This window comes from Leptonotus elevatus, chromosome 1 (assembly GCF_054856555.1).
Source record: "Leptonotus elevatus isolate MCC_2025b chromosome 1, RoL_Lele_1.0, whole genome shotgun sequence".
In the NCBI taxonomy this organism is placed as follows: Eukaryota; Metazoa; Chordata; class Actinopteri; order Syngnathiformes; family Syngnathidae; genus Leptonotus; species Leptonotus elevatus.
In genome coordinates this window covers 28,025,248-28,050,526 of record NC_141239.1, presented here as the reverse complement: position 1 = coordinate 28,050,526, position 25,279 = coordinate 28,025,248, and the positions used below count along the sequence as shown (strand labels likewise).

The 25,279-nt window shown below is 41.0% G+C and overlaps 2 protein-coding genes across 3 annotated transcripts in view; one reads left to right on the top strand and one right to left on the bottom strand.

The window, feature by feature from the left end:
• The window catches only part of coro7 (coronin 7), a 120,879-nt gene that overhangs the window by 28,277 nt on the left and 67,323 nt on the right, over positions 1-25,279 (bottom strand). The gene's annotated exons all lie outside the window — the stretch shown is intronic.
• vasnb (vasorin b) lies at positions 931-25,153 on the top strand. The gene is made up of 3 exons (XM_086093906.1): positions 931-1,107; positions 8,335-8,396; positions 21,344-25,153. The coding sequence occupies exon 3, from the start codon at positions 21,371-21,373 to the stop codon at positions 23,423-23,425; it is 2,055 nt and encodes a 684-aa protein (XP_085950032.1). The 5' UTR covers positions 931-1,107; positions 8,335-8,396; positions 21,344-21,370; the 3' UTR covers positions 23,426-25,153.

Sequence of the window (25,279 nt, the reverse complement as noted above, 5' to 3'; positions counted from 1 at the left end):
GCCTCTGACAGGTAGTTTGTAACTGCTGCTGGGACATACTACAGCTGCAGAGACCAGCATAAAAATTGAATTCTGGGTTTAAGCCGTTGCTCTGTGTGGTGCATGATCAAGAAAGGGTTCGGAAGATCTTTTAAACTCTGCTACGCTTTAAATACAGTAAAAGGAAAAAGTATGGATAAAAAAAAAGACCAACTCTATTTGGGTCAATTTGCATTACATATACTATTTGGGTTAGTCATTTAACACTTTGGTCAAGTTGGTTGGTAACTTTTTTTTTCTTGTACCCAAAATTGGGTTATTTTTTGACCCGACTGACTTACAGTGTTCCACTTCTCATCTTCTAATGATTTCCAACCAATATGTCTGTCTGTCTGTCTGACTCTCTGACATGTTGATTGGCGGATAAAACATTAGCAAACAATAGCATTTGGCAAGAAAGCACAGTATTTTTTCTCTACGATAGAATGTTTTTTTTTATATTTCTGTCATGAATTTTCGATAATCATTTTTAAAACTTAATAGATACACACAGGCACATTACTTTCCCTTTGCTTATGTTATATTTATGGTATATGCCTAATTATGGTAGAAGTTTTTAATACACCGCAACGCTACTTTGACTTCCTAACCACTCGTCCACGATGCCACCTAATAAATAATCTCTGTTGACAAATTTATAAGGTGCATCTTTAAATGACTTTAGGGTTTGGCAAACAGAAGGTAAAATTACACGAGTTTAGCAAGCAAATTGTGAAACAAAAAAACCCGCAAATGTACCGCACAAACAACGTGTCAGGAGAGCGCAGTCTTTTTAAACAGGTCGTGCGAGTGCAAGTGAGCAAAAGTGCGTCCGGAATGCGCGCTGCAAGGTGACTCTGGCTCCTCCCACCCACCAGCTCGCCTGCAATAAGAAATAAGAAAGGCTTTTTCTTGTGTATGCACTCCCCACTCGAGCGCATTCCTCGAACGTGGAGGAAGGCGCACGAGTCAAGCTCCCTCCCCGAGTTACAACTCAGCGGCTTGGCTTTATGATAACAACGCGGCACTTGTGGACTTTACCGCTTGGATAAAAACACACAGGAAAAAAACCCATCCCCACGTTCCTAGGTAAGACACTTTGAACACTTTTTTGCCCTGCAGGACCCGTGCGTAAAACGGCTGGACGCAGTAACTTCCACTTTTAGAGCAACGGTGTTATTATTATGGCTTGTGGTTGGCGTGAATGCTTCTATTAAACACCAACGGTGCGCGTTAGTATAGACGCAAGAAGCTGAAGCTGGAGCCCGGAGCGAGTTGCTGGTGGGCTCCGGCCAGGGGCGACTTGCAGCACGCTTGGTTGCCGCGCAGCGCTCACCGCGCGGGGACGTTTTGCTTTGGAGTCGGGCTGAGGGAACTTGGCAATTCTAAAAACACCGCCGAGGTTCGAAAGGTTCACCAGCATTTATCGCACAAATGCTCACAATGTATAGCAACAAACTTTGGGTTTCATTGTTGCATCATAGGGCTCACAATCAACTGTTGTTTCGAGGCACACTCATTTTGGGACTCTTGATGCGGTTCCCAAAGGCAGGCATCGTGTGGAAATGATTAGTCTGACGAATGGATCCAGTACAAACCCCCACGGCGAGCTGGATTGTAAAAAATGACGAATGTCATTCATAAGAAATCTGATGAGGTTGCTACTGCTGCTGTTTATAAAGCATAAATGCCCCCCCGAGCTGCATTTAGAATACAACAGAATCAACCGTTTATTAGTCCAGCAATAGGCAGCAGAAACTACACAAGCATGTGCATATAAAACAGCAGAATGTGAGCAGCAGTGTGTTGGGCAACATAGATACTGGTTATGGGATGTAAATGGCAAACTGGACTTGGAATAAATGCATATATAGCCTACATAAATATGTATCAATATTTAAAAAAGTGTTATACAAATCAGATTTCTTATTCATTATAATAAAGTCTTTTCACTTCAAATGCCTTCTCATTATTTTACTGCTGTTGTTATGCTCTCTAAATCAACATTGAGTAGAGAATGAAATAAACACCAGCTTAGATGCCTATGTGAGAAAACCAAGCATAGTTAAATGTTGAATGTGGCAAAACAATATGCTCTACTGTACGGGCTGAAAAGCAAATAAACACCAGCTACGATGCATACGACTTTTAGCTAAAGGCAAGTGTTCCCGCTGGGGGGAAAAAAATACATCTTACTGCGACAGAGGAGGTGAAATTCCTGAAGGATGATTGTCGTTGCCATTACCGCAACATCCAATCAAGTGGCAAGATTTAACATGCTGGTGTCAATAATCCATAGTTGCACCGTCTCATTCCAAGTGATGTTGCTTTCCACTTTGGGCTCAATTAGGCTTTCATTACCAGCATACAATCAACCACTTATTGATGCTTTAATGAACCAGATTTGATTACCAAAACTTGGCTAACTGAGCGTGTGAGGCACACCCTCCAGTGATTTGTTCTGGTTGTTGAATTACTTAATTGAGCGTTAAGAATTTAATGTGGTACAGATTGATTAATTGCTTCACTTGAGCATATATTATAAACAGAGTGTAAAGAGAAAAGGTAATTATAAAAGAAAAAAAGAAGACAGCAAATGGCACAGTTAACATGCTCTAAAGTCGTAGTAAACTTTTTGTAGTCAACTTTTGCAGTCCTACCCATTGTTCTCTATGTAAAATAATATCAAATGAATACAATAAAAGGCATCATAGAAATAGAACTTGTTTATGTTTATGAAACTGGAGAATCTACTTGGCTTCAACTGCTAACTCATTTGCAATCTAATTTGCAATACATATTTGATGACTTTGTTTTCATGATCCCTAGACTGTTGAAACAATGTAGGATTATTTTTTTCTGATAACCACACTTTTGTGAGTATTTCTGTCAAACGTAATCACATCAAATTATAACAATGCCAAAAAACACTTACTATTACACTGAGCAATATTTTAAAACAATATTTTTGTCAATGAACGCAAAGAGAAACATTTTTTAATTCCTCTACTTCATTCATAATGTTCTGAAGAAGCCACTGAAAAAAAAAAAGTGTAAAAAGCTTAATTGGCATACGAACAGTCTTCTGACTACAATCCTCAAGCGCTCAGACAGATTAGCATCTTTTACGCCGCCTCCCCCCTAACAAACAGGCAGGGAAAATCACATAATCCTTCCCAGGGGGGCAAAACAGTAAAGCGGTAAAAAAAGTGGTCCAATAGTGGCGTACTGCTTGTTTCCTCAGCATGTGTCACAGACAATATAAAATAGTTTTCAATTTGCAAGGTCGCCACTGGGCTGGTGAGGAGTTCTACTTGTTAATGGAGAAATTTCCCGGCTGCTAATGTTGCAGGGAGTGTGGACGCAGCTTGACGTGGCAAACGGTGCCAAGTGTACCCGCTGAGTTTCTGCAAACAAGATGCACACGGGTGTCATTAAAGGCTCTCAGCATATTATCGTCATGACATATGGCCAACAACACCTTGAGGGTGCGATGCGGTCATTAAGGCGGCTTATCGCTTTGCCACTTGTTGAAAATTGTCTGTGGATAAGAAGCAGGACTAAATTGAATTGGGCAAAAAAAATAATTGCTATGTGGCCGCATATAGAATCAACCATGCAGGATCGGACTCCTGACATTTGGGTTTGTATCTGCTATTTAGCTTTGCAAAATCATTATCTGTGTCCGGCATTGGGAACTCGGGTCTCGGTCTCATGAACATTGTCTTCACCACCACTCCACTTTCTGCCACTTAGCAGTGATGTATTGAAACGTCCTGTGTGATAGATAAAAGTCAGGTTCAAAGGCGAGGAGGGCGAGAAAAGAAACGTGACCCGGGGAGCTATCAGGAGAGGCGGCGGGTCACTCACACAGCAGGCCGAGAGAGGGGAGTCGACGGATCCAAAAGAGGAATTAGATCATGTGTCAATGTGTTTGCTTCTTTAGTGAGGATTCATCACAAATGTTGTGGTGGAGAAGTTGAGTTTTCCTAGTAGAATTCTTGAAGGAAAACTCTTTCAACCAGTGCGGTTTTAAATGTTTACACGATGGTAGCAGTTGGGAGCATGAAAATGCTAACATTTGAAAAGAGGTATCAAAGTGGAAGGTTAACTTATTAGGTGTTCAGTTTAGTCAAGTATTTCCCAACCAAAACTGAATTTTTTTTTAACTCAACTCAATTAAATAAAATGCTGACATTTAAAAACGTAATCTAAATTTGGTAGTCAAACGATGTAAAATGTAGTCTAAAAATGATGGACAAGGCCGCATGTGAAGTGTTAGTATGTACGTCACAGGCATAACGGATGAGTGTGTCGTTTGGCCACTTGTTTACACAATGCTAGTGTTTGTAGCCTCAAAATGCTAACATTTCAAAACAGGTCTCAAATGTCCAAGTTAAACACTCTAGTAGTCTGGAACAATGGCAGACATGGCCACAAGTGTTAAGTCTTTGGTTTTGGCATGTACATCGCAAGCAAAACTGTTAATAGCTGTTTTTTTCCACACGAACATTGTCATTTTGGAGACAAAAACATTCACATATTTGAAAATGGGTCTCAAAGAGAAAGTTAAATACTGTAATCAACAGTCTAAATATGTCGTTTGTTTACATGATTGTAGCATTTCGTAGCCTGAAATGCTAACATTTGTTCTAACTCAAAATGAAAGGTAAACCCTGTAAAGTTTAGTGTGTACATATGGTGGACATGGTCACAAGTGTTCAGTGCTCAGCCTTGGCTTTCACGTCAAAACCAATAAAAAAACGATAAAAAACGGTTTCATTTTGCCTGACGACTGTTAGTAGCCTGAAAATGGAAACATTTGCAAAACGAATCCCATTGCGGAAGTTATAAACGCTGTAGATGGTGGAGGTAGTCACACGTGTCAAGTGTTACTAAAATAGATCAAAGCTGTGTTACTCATTCTGTTTACGCAACAAAGACATTTTGGAGTCGGAAAATGCTAAAGTCGGTCTTGAAATGTACTCCACAAACTCAATCTGTCTTTCCAGCCTGAGATTAGGTTCCGATGCAGATCTGGTCACGATTGGGACAAGCAGTTTTTGGGCAAATTGTGAGGTTTTAGTTATGTTTTTGTAGGTCAGCGTCAACCAAAAAACCTCATCTTGCAGCGTTATGTTCGCGGCGTTTGCTTTGAATGAAAAACACGGCGTCACAATTCAGTGCTGACCATGCGGTCCGCGCAAAAGGCAAAGGCCAGCCACATAGTCCTCCGAAGCTAAATCCAGCTTGTGCATGCAACCTGAAGAAGAACCACTTCCAGGCCTTGTGTAAACATACGCACACACATGCAACGGGATCCAAATGAGAACGGTTGCTAGCTTGTCATCGGCCTGTTGACAGTTTGATTCCAACGAGGATTTAAGATTGCTTGGGTTGGAAGAATCTACAAAAAGTCCACCAAAGTCCCTCCCTGAAATTCCAACACAAACAACGTCAGGCGGGTGCGCATGAGGATGAGAGCCATAGGACGAGAGGGAGGATGCTCGTCCCAAAAAAGACACCGCAAATTGCAGCGTTTTTAGCCAGGGCCCCTTCCTTAAAAAAAAAAAAAATATATATATAAAAAAAAATAAAAAGAGCTCTTAATCTAAGGCTGTAATTAGCTTGGGGGAAACCAGACATTGCTAGGCAAAAGCACGCACACGCACACGCACACACACACACACGCGGATGTATTTAGTCATTCATTGGCCAGGGCAAACCCAATTGGGGCCTCCACGTGCCAACATACTGAATATTCCGATTCACCAACAAATAAAAAACTTCCATCCATCCAGAATATATATTATGTATATAATGAAAATAATTCAATATGTAATAAAATAATTGCAGTGCTACTACTGCACATTTGGTGTCACCGTGATAAAAGTTAGAACATTTTGGTAGTTTTGCTAAAAAACGTTTTGTCTACTCCAGTGGGATAACATCAAATCTTCATTTTCCTCACAAGTCAAGCAACAAGTCTGTTCTGCTAACCTTACCCTGAAATAAGTCTGCACATGTGCAGAAAGAAGATGCATTAGTGCGTTTGCATGAGAAGTGAGGGGGAGCACTCAAAACAATGGATTTTATTTTATTTTTTAAAGATTATGAATTTAAGATTCAAATCAAAGACAACTCAATCAGTTTTTATGAGAAATTTGGTGGCGTCCTGTAAATCTCAGTGGAAATTGCCTGTGCTTGCCTCATGCTAAGTCCACCCCTCGCTCTAAAAAGAGAATTGTTGAACCAATATAAGATTACAAATTGAATTGTTGACCAACTTAATTAATTATGAGTTCATTGAACTTAATATATTCACTTTGGATTAATTTAATTCAATAGTGTGTTACCAATTTGAGCAATTTTATTAAGTTGTTCAACAATTAAATTTGTAATCTTCAATTTGTTCATCAATTCTCTTTTTAGAGTGCTGCACACACTGACGACATACATGACTACTCAACTGAAACTAGAGACAACAGATCAGTCTTTGAGAGCCAGGTCAAATATTTAACCGCTCGCTATTAATAAGTGATTAAAAACCAAACAAGCGAGCGCTACTAGGAACATGGGCGCGATTAGCGAGATAAGACAAGATGGGAGGTTTGGGACTACAATAGCGTTGTAGGGGAATATTTGCTCATCATTTTAAGGTATTGATACAGGAAAGGAATGCACATGGAACTGATTTTAAACATCAAATTTTCCATGAATTTTTTTTTACCTGTAACTCGAGAGTAAAAAAAGAAGTTCACGAATTTTAACTCATTAACTGCTATAGACGTCAAAAAATCATATTTCTATTAGTTTACATTTTTTCCCCACTTTTGTTAACAAGAGTATGAAAACCTAGAAAAAAATGATTGTACATTTAGAACAGATATCAAATGTATGATTAATCGTTAGTTAACGAGTGAAGTCATGTGATTAATTACAATAAAAAAAATGTATCGCCTAACGCCCTAATTAAAAAATGAAAAAAAAAAAATTTGGGGCGTCAGACGGTAATTTTTTTTAATCTTAATTAATCGCATGACTTCAATAGTTGACTCACGATTAATCACAAATTTTATATGTGTTATAAATGTAAAAACATTTTTTCTAGGTTGTCATAAGAAATGAAATGAAATATATATATTTTTAAACTAATAGAAATAGTTCAAATGAATTTTTGACGTCTATAGCCATCAATGGCAGTGAATGAGTTAATTTGATGGTTGATTAGCACTATGCAAAATGTATTTTTATTGCACAATATCGAACCCTATGTGACTTGGAACTTCCGCACTTGCTTTAACAGCAGCCGAGCTGCATTCAAGATTTGCATGGCTTTTGCGTTTCAAGGGCAGTTCTACGCCTACTTTGACTGCATACACACGCGCGCGGGCAGGTTTCCACACATACACTCGGTGGCAGAGGGTGACGACGGCAGCGTGATAAGAAACGCAGGGGTGCGAGTGCGTGCAGGCCATGTGGTGACTCAGGACTGATGTATGCGAAGTGAAGGAAGGTCCCGATCGCAAGCAGGTTGAGCGAGTGGCGCGGTCGTTCCTTATGCAAAGGCTGCCTTTTTGATGTCATACCAAAAGCTCCTCGATAAGATGGAGATTATTCTTGTAATTTTTTTGATTTACGTTCACACCACACTTGTTTGGCAGTGGACGGTTAAAAGACTTGCCGTTTTGTAATCCATCATTTTCATTTGCCTTTATTTCAGCGGAGCCAAACCAGTAAGATCAAAACATGTACCTACGTTTAATACATTTGATACCGTTTGTTTGTAAAACGGATTCATTTATTGCTTGTGTTAGTAAATACATTGGAAAAGGAGATTGAAAAAATAATCGCATAATAATTCAGAATTGCAATATTGAGAAGAAAAAAAAAATCACAATTAAGACTATTTTTCAAAATCATTCATGGGGGTGGATTTCTTTGCGCCATCTTTTCGGGTCATCACGCAATACCTGGAGTAGCAGGTGTTCAGAACAACAACAAACTAACGCCAACGAAGCGTCCTGCGGCGATGATGGACTTATGACAAGGCAAGAAGAAGTTGGCAGAGCCGAGAGCAGTCGGCCTGCATTCTTCCGCTCTGTCATTTGCTTCGGCTGCCAGCTCTCAGTCCCTCTGACACATGCACGCGCGCACGCACGCACACGCAGATAGAATCCACACACCTGACAGTAAAGAAGAAAAACTTCCTCATTCACCTCCAGGCAATGAACAATACATGGAAAGAGGCCAGATTTTCAAAAGGGCGCTCATTACGACATGGTGTTTGTTCATTGACTGTTTTGTTGTTTGTAGGTGAAGACGTCCCGAAATCGAGCACAGTGGAGCCACGCTAGAGGAGGACGTGTCTTAACTGGGTGAGTGATCAATGAAATACGCTTTTGCTTAACTCTGGAACACTATCCATCTGACTCTACTGTAGATTAGTTGTTGTGGCTTGTGAACATAGCTGTTGTTCAGCATAGTTTGGATGTATGCAGTACTTAACATATTTCATAGACCACCTGTCATAAAAAGGAGATGAGTGCATCCAGCATCAGCAAGTGTTTTAATGCGGACTACTTCAATTTCAGTTAGTTTGCATGAGCAATTTAATTAACAATTTTAAACCAAATTATTTTTTTTATTCCCAACGTTCAACCACTAAAACTATTTTTTTCCAAGTAATTTGTGTATTTGTGTTTTACATTTGTTTTTGTAAATCAATAAATTTGAAAATGTATGCATGACAATAACAATTATATTTTAGCACTAAAAATATCAAAAATATCCTTTGAGTAAACGAGCTTTTCCATATCGATAATAATTACCCAAGTCTTTTTTTCCAGATTTTTCAGGAAACCCCCCAAAATGAACAATTTGCATTATGAGATGATTTTGGCCCCAAAAATTTTTGGGTATAAAAAAAAAACCTCTGATATAAAAAAATATATCAAAATATCCTTCAAAGTCATTTTTTTCAAAGTCATTTTTTTCAGATTTTTCAGGAAACCCAAAATATAAACAATTTGCATCCTGAGGAGATGATTAAGGCAAAAAAATAATTTTTGCAAAAATAAATAACTCTTTGTTAAATAACAATTTTAAGAGGGTGACGATATGGTGTATTAATCAGTTAAAGGAGATACACGACACATTTGTTCTCCACAAATAATTTGCAATTTTTTTTTAACCTACCTTCCTTAATTTGTTGAAAAACTCACCGATTTGTTTTTGTGCTCAGGCCAAAGTCACGTCTAATATAAAAATATTGCTACGGCGCCCACTTGTGGAATATTGGTGTCAAGTGAGGGGAGAAGCCTCATATAGTCAGCCATAGCCTTGTCTAATAGGAAAAAGTGCTTTGCTGCCATCTTGCGGGCAAAGCAGGCAATTATAAGTATTTCATGGGGTTTTTCAATTACTCACTGATTTTAGCGGTTTGCAGCAGGGGATGGTCAGGTAAAACAGCTGTAACACACTTCCATCAAAATACCTGGTGCGGCGGGTACTTTGTAAATTAGTAACACATAACGGCTCGCTCAAAGACATACTTTCGGAAACAGGCAGGTAACAAAAGATTTAGTTGTTTAATTTCACACTTAATGGATGGGCGGGCACTCCAGAAACACACCCTTTTCTATGCGAGCAACCTAAAAGACAATTCCCCACATGATTTCCTCTTTATAAAGTTGCATGCACATAAATAAGAGTGTTGGATTAGAAAGACAGCAATATCGAGCATGGGTGTTGACTATTTGCAGCCAGTTCAGCTTGGGCCTGTGTGGACTTTTGAAGACGCACACACAAATATGCACTTCGGACGGAGCAGCCCCAGGCGCCTGGACGCACACGGCTAACTCTCACTAATTGCTTTGGGACTTCCTCTTTTGGAGCAGCCTGGTTCTGCTCAGTGAGGTGGGGAAAACAGCGGCATGGGAGTGTGTGTGTGTGTGGGGGGGGGGGGGGGGGGTGCTGTTACTTATGCTCCTGTGCTGTTGACTTCTGGTGAAAACGCGCACACGCGCATGCATTCCTCTAGTTGAGGAATCTGTAGATGGTGTGTCAGCTTGCGTCCTGGAGAATATTCGCCATGCACCGCATACAATATGTCAATGTCAGCAGCCATTTCAACTTATTTGCCGCGATAATTGGCGCAGGTAGTGAAAAATGAGAAGATGGAGCTGAGATGGGCATTAGCATCCTGGAATGCATCACATGACCTAAAGCAAGGGTAGGCAATCCTGCTGTTTTCCATGTCTCCCTCCTCCAACACAGCTGACTCATATTCTCAGCAAGCTCTGTAGAAGCCTGATAACAATCCTGTTCATCAAATCAGCTGTGTCGGTGGAGGGAGACACGGAAGACAGGCAGGACAGTGGCTCTCGAAGACCAGGGTTCCCTACCCCTGATCTAAAGGAAACAATTGACTAGTTAGCTATTGATGTTAATACGTCTGCTTCAGGGCAAATAAGGAGGAACAAACAAAGGTGCACCCTAACATAGGTAAACACTGCTGAGAACCTTTTGACAGGTCAGCACACACACACACACACACACACACGCAATGACACGTTTGAGCGGATGTGTGGATTATGAGCAAACACGCTCGTCAGACAAATTGCCGTTCTCGCAACAATAACAAAGCGTCATTCATTGTCGTCAAGTTGTGGCCCACAGGTGCCTGTCTTAGTCACCCAATAGCTTTCGTTATGGACCTACTAGAAAATGATGTATCAAAGTTGGCATTGCTTCCAGATAGGGGTGTTAGGAAAAATCCATTCGGCAATATATCGCGATATTACAGCGCGCAATTAATATGCGGACGAATTTATTTTTAAACATCAATTTTTTTATGGGAATATTCAACAAAACGTCTCACTTAGGGTTAGGATTCACACATTAAGCATGGAAGAATGTTATATTAATGGAACATTAAGCCTAATATTTGATTTCAGTGCTGTTCAAACATGAAACAGACTGCAACCTGTTTGTTAAATGCAGTGGCTCAATTATAAGCCAGAATTTTCTGATAAATACATTTTCATACAAAGTTTACAGTATACATGTACAAAGTTTACTGATTAGTGTTTTTTAAATTTGAGTAAAAAAAAATAAAAAATATATATAAAAAAAAATCGCAATAATCAATTTATAGATTCGTATCGAATCGAATCGTGACCTATGAATCGTGAGGTACTAGGCAATTCATTTTCAGAGAATCGTTTGGCTGGTCATGCCAAATCAATGTATTTCCAGACAGAATTCATCTGTTCGAGGAACAAAATCATCAAAAGCGCCACAGAAAGTCTAGCGCTCTCATGATCACTAAAGTGGCTTATGTCAAAACTTGCGATGGATTTGGAGCGAAGCGCAACTAACGGACACTTCTGAGGATCGTTACATAATGGAACGCTTTCATTTCATGCTAGGATCATGTTGAAGACATTACCAAAGTATTACAGCACATCATCCCGTTATCCGGTCAAACATTTTTAATATTTCAGCGAATTTGTTGTCTTTGTCATGACACATTGAGATTCTTTTTGATTGTTTCAGTGGTAGTCAAAAGTTCTGTGTTTTTGTCTGCTATGCGCACGACTTCTCTGACCTGCTTCAGGCGAATAGGGACGTTGAAGGTTTTGATAGATTGTCGCTGACGGATGTCTTTACACGCTCGATAGCAACGCTGGCACAGGAGTGCGACGGCTTTTGTTGACGTACACTATCCTGTCACATAGCTGACAAATAATTTCAACCATCAATTTACTCCTTTTCACACATAACGATGAAAAGCCGTGGTAGTCTCCCCGAAGGGAATGTCCCGCCATTTTACCCGCTGCCGCCTGAGCGCCGTCAACCCGTTTCACAATAAATTCTTTTGTGACGTTCGGCTTATCTCATTTCACGTTTATCTCGTGTCGGGAGGAACAAACCTGACGAGGGTGGAATGACTTGAAAAATCACAAACGTTTGCTCTTGCAAAAAGCAAGTGGGCAGAGAAGGGCCCTGAAAAACAGGTCGTGCCGCACATTGGCATAAACTCATACCAGTTATCTCTCGCTTCAGTTATTAATAGTAACTGCCACCTTGCACAAGAGAAATAACTAGAACATAATCCATAAAAAAAAATCCACGGTATGCTCTGTCACGCATGAGATGACACGTCATACAAGCACTTAATTACAATTATTCCTTGCCAGTTAGTCACGAGTATGGGCACCTTGCGCTACATAAATAAAGAGAATGAGAAGAATCCACAGAATAAAAAGACATCATGCACATAATGTTCTATCAAATAATACATTTGATAACAACCACTGTGTGCTACAGAAATGAAAGAGAAAGGCTATAAAGAATCCACAGAGGAAAAAAGGCACCAACAAATGTACTAAGAAACCATCATACAATTAATGCAATCGCTCCGCTCACCGGTGATTGACGATAACAGGTAGATTGTATAATAGGATTAAACAGGACAACTAGAAATAATCCACAAGTCACTGATGGGACATGTGCGACGTATCCGCTCCTTTCACTAGTTATTTAGAACCGCCGCCATGCACAATAGAAATAAATAGGACCAAAAAAAATAAAAAAACAAGCTTGAAATGCATACTAAGTCAAGCAGTTAAATCATAAAATTACTTTAAAGCAAGTTAGTGATGACAGAAATCAATAGAATGACGGCAAATAATCTACAGAACTAAAAAAAAAAACAATCTACTGTACAAATCATACAGTTATGCATGAGTCAAATACTGTTTTGTACTATCACATAAGAAGTAGAATAATAGAAATAATCTGCAGAGGAGCCACAGAAAATTAAAATGTCTTCAGACAAACGCGAGTAGGCTTAATCTCTCAGTTTACAGCGGCGTAACGCTGCTTTCATTCTGCACTGGAGTGTTCTATTTATTCAGAGGCAAGTGCTCAGACATAACACATTGTTGAGACATAAAGAACATGCCTGTCAAGCCATGTCTAACAGTAACCACAGTGTCCCGCACCCGAGTCTAAGTGAAAGTTGAACTGTCTGCCGGGGCGCTCGGAAAAAACCTCTATAGGCCGACGACTTAAAGCTCCTCGAGGGTCTTCGCCTGAGTGTGAGGCTACTGTGAGCGCTTTTTGTCTCCCATCGTGACCTCTGAGGCTGTAAATGTCCAAACTACGGAATGTGGGCCATTTGTGGCCCACAATCATATTTTAGTGACCTGTGTAGTAATAAGGTAAAAATAACATTTAACATGGTACACACCCCCAAAATAAAATCTTGTGCTTTTAAAAAACGTAAATATTGTACTTTATAAAAAAGTCATGCAATAAAAACATAATTAAAATGCAATCTAAGAATGAAACGGTTTGTGCATCATGAGTCATTCATTGTGGCTCCTTTTGGTGTGTGTGACTTGGCTACTGGGGGCAGTCATGCAGACAATCCAAGGATAGTTTCACCAGTACTGCAAGCAACCCAGTAACACTGCTGTAATACTTGTCATTTTTCACAGATGATAAATAATACATACGCACGTTGTGAGTATTGTTACATTGTCTACACGTGTTTATCAACTGCTTGTATTAAAATACAGTATCCATAAAGATGTGTAATGTTTACAGCATTTTGTACACTGTGTTAGCATTAAGCTAGTGGAAGGATAATTTGTTTGGTTGCTTGTTTGGCTTAGCATGAAGCCTCTTTTTTAAATACGTGCAGTTGATTGCCACCTTAGACAGCTTGTAAATTGGGTCACTTGTATCTCAAGGAACATCATTAAAGAATTTCAAAATGTGGCCTGTGGCAGACACACCTGCTGTAGGCTGTTGCCGCCAAGGAAGGCAAACAGAGCACTCTGAGACATATTTGCGTGATGTGTGTTTCAAGAGGAACGCGCCGGAGGACATGTACGCATGTGACACTGTTTATCTGGCGCGGGACCGTCGGCCTGTCAGTCTGCCAGTCCTGCCGTCAGTCAGTGTGCCTGCGTGTGACGCCTGACACGCCCTGATTGCGTTAAGTTGAGCTCATGTTTGAGCAGACAACAAACAGGGACGCGTGGTGTCGATAGTCAGCATGGCGGCAATTGCGGTTCATCGCTTATACTTAACACGGGGATTATTGATCTGATTGCTTGACAGGCATGTGTTTACAGAATTTTTCATCTGGGGGGGGGTGTATTTATAGATTCGGCCAAGCAGAGAAGGAACCACTGCTCATAGGTGGGTTCCCTGTTGTCTTTTTGTTTACACCCTGAGAAGCACCCAAAGAGGATGCTGCCACATAAGAAACAGATGAAAGCCAACGTTGTCTATGGTGGACTTTCATGTCTGTGCAACATGAGAACCTCAGAGTGGAGATCTCAGACAAGATTTGCCTAAAAAAAAGAAAAGGACTATGACCTCAGTTGTGGTCCATCCCAGGGTGGGGTGCGATGATGAAAGACGGCCCGGTAAGGCGTCCCACACTGGACACAAACAAGAGGACACTTTTGTGCCCTGCCTTTAACGGGGACTAGTCAGGTTGAGTAGTATTTCCAAAGGGGTTTGGATTTCCCAAACGCGTGTTGCCGAGAACGACAACAAAAGCAGGCTTCAGGTGCGAGAGAGTGTGTGTGTGTAACCTGATCTGTGAGTGTGTGTGATGTCAAACAAGGCTTGTTATCTGTCTTGTCTGGGGTCACAGAACACGGAGTAATGGTGGAAGCTCTAATCTGAGCCTGATCTTTAACCTCAAGGCGTCCTAACCTCAAATCCCCAAGACCCCCGCATGTCTTTACACATCAATAAGCTTTGTTGATCTTTGGCGTGACGATAGCTGATGAAATTAAAAAGGTTGACACGTGCGTTACTCCCCAAGTTTAGTCTAAGGACTGTATTTTATATTTCAGGATGTATAAACTATTTATGACAATCTAAGCCTTTTTAAAAATGGATTCAGTGTGGAAAACATCTGACGTTAAGACAAAAGACACACACATTGATTTAATCAGGCATCTATTTTATATCCCACCGGCAATCCACGTTGTGAAGAGAGGTGCTAGTCACCAGCTAGCTTGTGAGCTAACAGGCTTGGGCCTAGAACAAAGTAACTCACGTTTGTGCCAGATAAAGTTCTTATATTGTGGAGTACTCATGCCTGGACAACCAAGTGCGTCACTGGGTGCCATTTTTAGCTATACCTTAACAGGGCAGTGGGGGTTGGAATCAAGAAAACTGAAATGGTGAAAAACATTGTAAGTAATAGACAGTTAGTTCTCAGTGTTTAGACATTTCCAGCAATTATATTCAATTATGTATACTGTAATGCATTTAGAAACAAATCACTGTATTCACTTTAAAGGGTCTATAAGTATTCCAAATGAAAATGACAACATAAAGGAGTGCATTAGTGAGTGTTAAGATAAATGTAGGATCAAAAACGAGATTTTAAATGACTTTCAATTGTAAATGTTATATTTCAGACAATTTTTTAGGAGCAGACAGCGCTTCTAATTCTAATGAAATTAATTATTCTGATTTAGACAACTTGATTCACAACTGCAAGACAATTTTACACCCAATTATTGGCACTGCCGCCAATTGTCCTGGTGTACCTAATTAAGTAGGCCAAAACTGAAATCTTAATGTAAAGGATTGCTTTTATTTGTGTTAAGATAAATGAACGCGCAATTATTAGCCCATTGTCTGACTGTTCCCAATGAAATGGCCAGTGAGTCTTTGCGTTGTCTCGAGGCTTACAAAAATGTTGTCCTAACCACAAATGACGCCGTTAAACGAAGACACACTAATAACAAGTCAGCAAGCAATGACATTTTGACAATTACAATGCACATCTGTTGATGAATGTTTGTAATAAATTGACAATCAAAGCATCATAACAACTGCTGTGGTTTCAGGATAAGTATTGAGAGACACGCTAAAGATGTCATCGCATTTCATTCATCACACTCAAAACGGCAATATACAGTATATCATATATCAACGTCTATGACTAAAAGCTTTTGGCTGAAGTTAATCAAGTGTTAGACCAAACATTTGCCATTTATTGTATTTTTTATTTTTCATTCTTGTTCGGTCATACGGGTACAAACAGTGACAGATGATAATCTGAGAAATGCAACGCCTCCCGCCACGAGCACATACTTTGCAGTCCTTCATTAACATAGCAGACATATTCAGACACTGCCTTGTGTGGCATGTGTAGGCCGTAGGTACACCTGGAGGGGTGTTTTGCAAGATACTCCTTTCGTAATCTTTATTTATCCTCGTTCATCCTCCCCAAATCTCGTTCGTCCGTCCCAAAACCTCTCCCGACCCCTTTGTCATGTTGACACGTAACCCCACTGGATTACGGTTAACAAGGCCCAGCTGCGGTCGTGGACGGTGCTGACAGTGTACAAGGGGGTGGGGAAAATGGGGGAGTGGTGGAAATGTATGGGGAAAAGATTCAGGGGGGGGGGGGGGGGGACGGACTCCCATCAGTTTTACCAATTCACAACAACCACGTAGGCCACATTAAGGTTTTCTTTTCAGGAGCAATAAAGTCAGTCCTTATATATATATATATATATATATATATATATATAATATTTTTCCTTATCCCAATTAGAGTTGCGGACTCCCTGAATATTCCGGCTGACTTTGGGCAGGAGGCGGGGTACACCCTGGAGTGTTTGCCAGCCAATCACAGAGCATAAAACTTGGACTTAATTCCGATGAACAGATACTGAGTCATCATCGTTGTTTCTCTCAGCCTGTGTCAATTAGACATGTTTCCACAGAGTTAATGATGTCTTCATAACATTGCTAGCATAGCAGTCATATTAAGGACCCAACAAAGAGGTGTGACTGTTGTTTGGCGCCTGTTGTCAGTGGGTCCGACTGAAAAATAATTCCGACACGCATGTTCATCATGACAGGAAACGTAAAAATTGCTGAAGAACCTTTGTTGTGAAATGCACAGGTAGTCATCCATTTCGGTTCCAACAAATTTTAGGAAACTGAATGAACTACTCGCTAACGCCACAGAAATTGAACTGGGCGGGTGTATAAGTTCAACTGTTGTTGACAGATATACTATCATTTTCATCCATTTTCAAAACACTGGCTGCCATCTTCATGATCGACATGTTGAAATCATTCATCATCATACAACTCCAAGTACCTTCTCGCCTACGTTAACTACCCGAGGCTTTCAACGTGGGGATGTCATTACGCTAAGCCACTGAACTCAAGGAACCATAACACCGTACATTATGCCTGAATGCACATGCCGAAAGCATTACTCCTTTGCGAGTTCAAATCCCCCAAGGAGAAAGAGCTTCTTTAATGGGAGACTGCCATGTGCGGTGTGCAGCTTTATCCCCTGACTGTGACTTGGCCTCGTGCCCTCTTGCATCTCTTGTCCGGCCAATAGAATTATGGAAGTGCACGGTGACCTCTACCTCCTCCATACATACACACGTACGTACACATGCACGCCCACACTAGCATTTTCTAACCCCTCACACCCCTGCTCTCAAGATAAGGGCTCTTGACGCACGGCCCGGAGGGACTTAATTGAAGCCCACTCTAACCCCCAAGCCGTGGCCTCACAGACTCCTCCTGCAGCCCAACTTGCTCTGACCTCCACTGTTTTTCACTCCTCCTCCTCGCTTTTTTCTTATTACCTCTACCAAGGTGGCTTCAGTGCTGATTGTTTTTATTTCACGCCAAAATGATTAAACTATTGATTTCACAGTGAGTTTATTTACTCAACTGTCTCTAAGTGCTGCTGTTTTTGTTAGCAACATGAGTAGAGAATCACACATACCATTTTTTTTTTTAAATTGGAGAAGAGAGCATCTGTTTAAGGCATTTTAATTGTCTTAACTAGATGATGTACTAGCCAGTATTTTGAGTCAACACATTGCAGTTTAATGTGATCCATGCATCCAGACTGGAGCAAAAATAAAAACACAGATGTAAGAACAATAGTTAAAAACATGTGTTGTTGTTTTTTTATGCTGTCATTCATATGCTTTCAGCACCGTCCTCTCATAAATCTGTCATCTTGAAAAGTTCTTGTGGATCTCCACATGCCAAGCCTGTGAAACAGACAATTGCGCTTCTTCAAGCTCAGCTGCCGGCAGTCTGAGGAATACCTCGGTAAGCGTGCAAGGGGGAAAATAAATCACGAGTCAGATGGAGGGAAGGATGACGAGCTTTATACACCGTCCCCCATTTCGCTCTCTCAAAGCAGTCCACTTAGTTCTTCAAGACACTTGAGTTAAAAAACACAGTCAGGAGTCACTCCGCGCCGCAGCTCCACACCGATGTCTCTTATCTTTTTACAAACTGACTGATAAAAACCTGTACAAATCACTCAAGTCCGAACAGAAAAGAAAAGACAGAAAGTGTCAAGCAAGGGTTTATCTGGGATCTGAAGCTAATCACTGAACCACATCCCACTGAGTTTCTCAGGCATGAGGCACACTTAGACATTGTCCCTGTGAAAACTTCATCACCATGATAATTTTAGGTGGAAATAGCCATGTTTTTCTTTTCGATTGGATTCCCACACCTCGCAGACACACATCTCCGTCAATTTATACACAACTCAAACACACCCCTCAAGTGTTAAAGCTGCTCAATGCAGGAAATTGAATTTCAAATCGCTACTGCCACGTGTGGCCGGAAAATGAAATGTACCCTCCCGTCTTCCCGTGTACACAGCGCGCGTGGTGTCACAGTCGCAGACAGAGGGCATGAAATTTGAACCCAAATCCAGTATGAAAATGATTGGCCAGAGGCTTGCAGGAGTACCCATTGTGAATCACTAAGATGTCAATCTGCTAATTAGAAGCACAACAAACTACTTTGCCACAATATTCAGAAGCTGTTTGAAATCAGTCAGTGACTATTAGGAGTATGACGATATCGCGATAAATCGTGGTACTTTGTCTCCCGACAGATTATCAATACACCTGCGCAAGTATCGCGATATTTGTAGTTAATATACAGCCACTATAACGGCTCCATTGTTCATGACTTATTGAGCAATTACTTGGCAGGCCACTAGGGAGAGCGCCTCATAAGAGTGGCGGGGAAATGTATGGAAGTCTTCAGGCGAAGAAGACTCATGAGCTTACTTTTACTTGTGTAAGACATTTATTACCTGTCCAGCAACGGACTCATTTTAAAACATATTTTTAATATTGATTTAATTGGATTTAATATTTAAGTAATTTTATTTTATTCCTGTTAGTTGCGTAACCTCATGATCCACAAGTAAAGGACGGCGAACTAATGTTAGATGCGGTATATCTGGTCGCGACCCTTTTTTTAAATATATATTTTTATTATTATTTTTTTTTAAATCTTCTTGGGTGGTGGCCAGTTTACTTGGCAGGCCCGCCCAGGTAATAACATGGTGTGGGAAACACTGACAATATTTAAATCAGGTCAGTACAAATGTAGAAAATAGAGTGCCAATTTATATATCTGTAAAAAATGTTTGCTTATCAACTAAATGTACAATACTGTTGGCATATCTATGAACGTATAAGTGCAGCTGTTTATGTGTAAGTTTGTTTCTTTTGTAAGGGGGTAGGACTTGATAAGTTTTTTACTTCTTCCTACTGCCTTTTGAACGTGCAAGCTGTGCTTAATGATGATGATTATGATTATATATATTCAAGTATTTCAATTAAAAAAAGAAGCCGTTTGAGTCATAACTGGTCAAATAAAATAGCTATTGTAAAGATTTTTTTAGGGCAAGTTGTTGTGTAGAATTCTCCAATAATGACAGCGTTGGACTTTTCCAATATTTTACATAGACATACAAGTCCCCAGCATCCATTGGGGTCAAGTACCTGGAGTCAGGCGACATAGAACAACATTTTGATGCCGTCTGAAGGAATTATCTAGATGAGAAGTTCTGACGTGCTGGCAGCGGGGTTCAAGTGCACGTCAGGATTACTCTGACTCGGCACACAAGAGAAGGGAAAATAAGAGATGCGGGAATCATTCCAAAGGGGGCTACAGTTTCAAGGAGGGCAGCAGGAAAGAAAGTATGCGGCAAGAGAATGAAAATAAATGACATGGCTGAGATGATACAGGCCCTTTCTACATCTTTCTGCCGCTCTCCGCAAATGTTAAGCCCTCTTTTGAGTTTGGACATTTGATATGCTTTTAGAAATAAAGACGTACACCATTTTTCATTTGGTGTATTTATTCAACAGAGGTATGATGGCAATGTCAATAAGAGAGATACATGAAAACGGCTTATTGGACATATATGGTCTGACAACCCGGTGCAAGAACAGAACATTCCGTGTGTTTGTGTGTGGGCTAATAAAAAGTTCCACATACTTGGCTCTTCATTAAGGTATGAGTACTGCAGAGACACAAACAACTCAACCAGTTAAGACCCTAAAGTATGCACCGCGTTCAGTAGGAGGAAATGGGAGATTTTACCCCTCACCAGCTCTGACGTTAAAAGACACTGGAGCATTTGTTGTGCATTTGAGACAATGAGACTATTGTACCTGGAGGAGGTGGAAAGACACACACACACAAAATGTGTTTTCAGGTTACTCAGTGCAATTAAAAAAGAAAAAAAGATAAGATAAAAAAGCTGTCAAAGGATGTTGACAGATAGAAATGAGGTCTATCCCACCCCCTTCTCCCACTCATTCCCAAGTCTGTTGAGGCAATAATAAACTGTCACACAAACTCTTCTCTTTCTCATTCCTCGTTACCTCACCTTTCCATCATCTTTTTTTAATTTTTAACCCTAACAGAGAATTTGCTTTGCAAGTCTTGGATTTAGGTAACATATCACCCAGTTGGTCTTAAGTTTTGCAACATTTGAAATACTTCTGTCGTTTATCGTTCTGACAAAGTGCTGCATTTCTACTACATGTCTGTGTGCCTAACACGAGGGAAGTGGAAACAAAATAGACCTGTCCAAGTCAACCATGATATCTATAAACAGATCTTTCTAGTAACAATTCGGTATCAGAAATGTGGCGGGACATCAACATTTTCTTGATTAAATTAGCACCCCTGGTGACATCGTCCTGTGTTTTTTCTTTTCTTTTTTAGCTTAAAGCACTATGCTTGAAAAACCTTGTGACAAAAAGTTTTTGATCGTTGGTTATGCAGACAGGTATACACTGAATCAGTGTTGGAATTCTAGTTTGTTTCATGCTTTTGCAAGTTATGTCCTCGAGATATTCTAAATTAGGAAAAAAGAGCAGCCAGTAATCTGTGTATTACTGTTTTATTCCACCCATTCAGTTTCCAATGGAAGGTCATTGACGCCATTTTTGTCTTTTTTTTTCAGGCTGAGCCGTGGAAAAGAGTCTGCAAGATGAAGGTCTTTCTCCCCCCGCTCATGCCACTCGTGCTCATCCTCGTAATTCCCGATGGAATCATGTCCAGTGAATGCCCAAAAGGCTGCTCCTGTTCTACGCCAGAATCCATATTATGTTTCCAGAGACGTTCTGCTACCTTTCCTCCGGGAGTGCCTGCATTGACAAGGAGCCTCTACCTTTTTGCCAATGGCATCGAGGGCTTATCTGCCGATGACTTTGATGGTCTTGAGAACTTGGAAATGCTCGACCTCAGTCAAAATAAACTGACGGAACTTTCCGATGGAGTCTTCCTACCGCTGACCTCTTTGAAAAACTTAGACTTGTCATCCAATCAACTCACCCACATTTCTGAGCAATGCTTTCAAGATATGGTACTGCTTGAGCGTCTTTATTTGTACAGTAACCATATCAAGACCATCCACCCTGCTGTGTTTAATGGCTTGGAGAACCTGCTGGAGCTCAAATTGCAGGGAAACAGGTTGACGTCTTTGCCTGTTTTTGCAATGCCGCGACTGCTGCTGCTGGATCTTCGTTTTAATGTCATATCCACATTGGGCCCCTCAGACCTCCAAACCCCAAATCTGGAGTCCCTCAAATTAGGTGGTGTGGGACTAACATACCTGAATTCTGAGCTCATTGGTAGTCTAAAGAACCTCCATGAGCTGGATGTCTCAAGAAACCAACTGGAGGTTTTGCCACCGATCCTGAAAGAAATTCATGGGCTGATTTACCTTAGCCTGGCTGGCAACCCCATGGGTCCTCTTAAATTTCAGGATATGAAGAACCTAGAAGAGCTGAAGGAGTTGGACATTAGCAGCCTAAGTTTGCAAGGGCTCCCGGAGGAGTTTCCACAGCTATTTCCTCACCTTAGAAAGCTGACTGTGGCAGAGAACCCCTTCAACTGCCTCTGTCCCTTAGCCTGGCTTCCAAGCTGGCTGCGAGCCCAAAGCATTACGCTGGAGAGGACAGAGGAGACACGCTGCCATTTCCCTCCAATCAATGCTGGCAAGGTAGTGGAGAGACTGGAGCACCGGGATTTTGGCTGCCCGACCACAACTGCACAAACTACGACCACAGTGAAAACTACAGCCGCTGTGCCTGTCACGACCATAGAGAGTCCTACTACAGCTATTCCAATGCCCAAGGCTAATGATGTTGATGCAAATGAAGATGCTGACTACCCCTTTCCTCCGGTTCCCGCGTCCCCAAGCAGCAACAGCATGGATCCCGATGAGGAACCACACTTTTGCCCCTCCCACACCTGCCTTAATGGTGGCACTTGTCGGCTGGACCAGTACGGTCAAGTGGAGTGTACCTGTCCACGTGGTACCTCTGGATTTTATTGTGAAGTCCATAACAACGATCCCTCTTCACCCCCTGAAGCCAAAGTCTCTGTGACGATTGTCACCCCGAACGTTCCAGATATCAGTTCGCGGCAGGCGACTTCCACGTCAATCCTGCTGGATCTCCATCGCTACATTGAATTGCGACCGTACATCCGCGGGATCCGTCTAACCTATCGCAATCTCTCTGGGCCGGACCGCAGGCCGATGCAACTCAGCCTGCCCGCTTCGTATCCGGAATACAGACTCAGAGGCCTGAACCCCAATTCCACTTACACCGTTTGCGCCAGTCCGCTGGGGGCCCCAAATGGCATTGACAGTGTATGCACTCAGGCGCATACAGCTGATGAAAAAAATGCCAGCGTCACTGGAGCACAAATAGTGGACAAGAAGATGACCACCATGTTGGTGCCTGCAATCGCCATCTTGCTCCTGCTGATACTGATAGCAACAGCCGTGGGTGTGGTTTGTTTCGTCCGCAAGAAGAAGGCTAAAGGCCACCTGGACCTAGACTGCGAGCCCTCACAGCTCGAGCTTGATGGCGTAAAGGCCGGCTTGGACAATGGGGCACTGCCTCAGAAACAGGCGGAAATCATAATCCCTGAACCTGCCGTTCAAAATGGGAACCTGGAATATGAGGTGCTGCTACTGCAGGACAACTGCATATCAAGCAAAAACTTATCATCACACACGCCTTCATACTTTTGACATCTGGCTCAAACTAAATGAGGGTTTCCTCTCCCAGCACTGTCCCCCATTGACAAATACAGAGACTAGTCTGTTGCTGTATGACAGACGACAGAATGACAGTCATTGATCATTGAGGGAAACGATTAAACATCCAAGGGACTTTGACTCCATGTATGTAACATTAAGTTCACATTGACTGACTGGTAATTGCTGCTATGCTATCAGCAGTGGGTCGAAGACCAAGTGATGCTGGGAGAGATGCTGGATTTTCATTGGTTGAAATGTATGTTCATTCAGGAGTCTGCACTAAATTGCTGTAATGCCACATGTTTTTTTTCCATACCATAATATCAGCTGTAGGCTGTTGCTCCTCAGTACTATCCCAAAAGGATTTGTGCCTGTCGTTCAGGAGGTAATGAAGTTGTGCAGATAAGATCGAGGATGGTTGTATTGCTTTACTGTCCACAAAGACTTGTTTCAACTTGGTCTGGCGTGCTCTTCAAAACCCCTCAAGATCACTTGAACAATACTGCACTGAGGACTGTAACATGGGCAGATTCATGTAGCAAAAATCTACAAGGACCACGTTAAACGCCTACATGCTGAAAAACCTATTTGTTTGGCACTAAAACAAATGTTGGTTTTGTATATAAGTTTTATAAGCCTTTTTGTATGTTTTCTATTGAGCAATATTGTGACTGCTAACAACATTTTTATACCCTACAGTACATTGTCACCTCTTGTGACTAATGGACAAAGTGACAGATTTAAATCTTTGAAGATTAGAAATCATTTGGTACCAGCACGGTCAATCAAAGAGCTTTTTGGCCCCCACGGTGTCAGACAGTCTAAGTAGATGCGAGTCTGCAAATACTCAAGACTAACTAAATCCCCTTTTGCAACATTTGGAAGCACATGCCGTCACAAAAGGGGGAAGTAATCGGGATTACATGCAGGTACAAGAAAGAAATTGACTGAACCTCTTTTGTTTTATCTGCAGCTTAGTGCTTGGCTCGATTACATTATACACAAATTTGAATTTAAAAAAATACAGTGACTTTATTTATTATTTATTCTCCCTATAAGGGAAATTCAGTGTTTACCCTTCAGTTACTAGTCATGTACAAGCAAATTTATGCGCTTTGTGTAAAACAAAGCATCACGCTGGGAATCATTTTACACCAAATGTGAATTAATAACCAAACTTTCGTTTAGAAGAATAACAAGCTGTACAAAATGGGGACTTGAACATGTAGAGGACAAGCAAGAACTCACTGTGACTGTGATTATGAGTTATGCAAGTATATGTGCAGGGGGATAGATCTGTCAACATCAGTGCTTATGAACTGTCATGTTCAGGCTTGTGCTACTAACCCCCCCCCCCCCCCCCCATTCTATGTTCCTCCATGTCTCGAGTTTATTACATCCCAGACTCCTCTATCAACACATCTGTGAATGTCTGTTACCAGCAGTATTTTCAGTGTATAGTCAATGGTCCCACATAAAGAACGTACTGACACTCCAACCAAAACAGCAAGAAGAAGAAAAAGCAATGTAACTGGAATATTTCTGTAAAACAGAATACGTTGAAAATAATAAATATTTTTGATGTGATTGTAAATTGAGTTTTTCCCTGTTAATTTTGGGAAGTGCCTTGTTAATATTGTTCTTTTAAAAAAAAAATTCTTATTACATGGACTCATTTGTACAAGTGGAACAAAACTGATATTAAATGAACATGCAAAATATGCCTATTGTGGATTTGCTGTTGCGCTAGACATAGCTACAGTATTTATAGCTATTTTTTTTTCAATTTTCAAGAATTGCGAAAAAGAAACTGAATAGAAACGGCAGTAATTCGCAAAAAAGTTT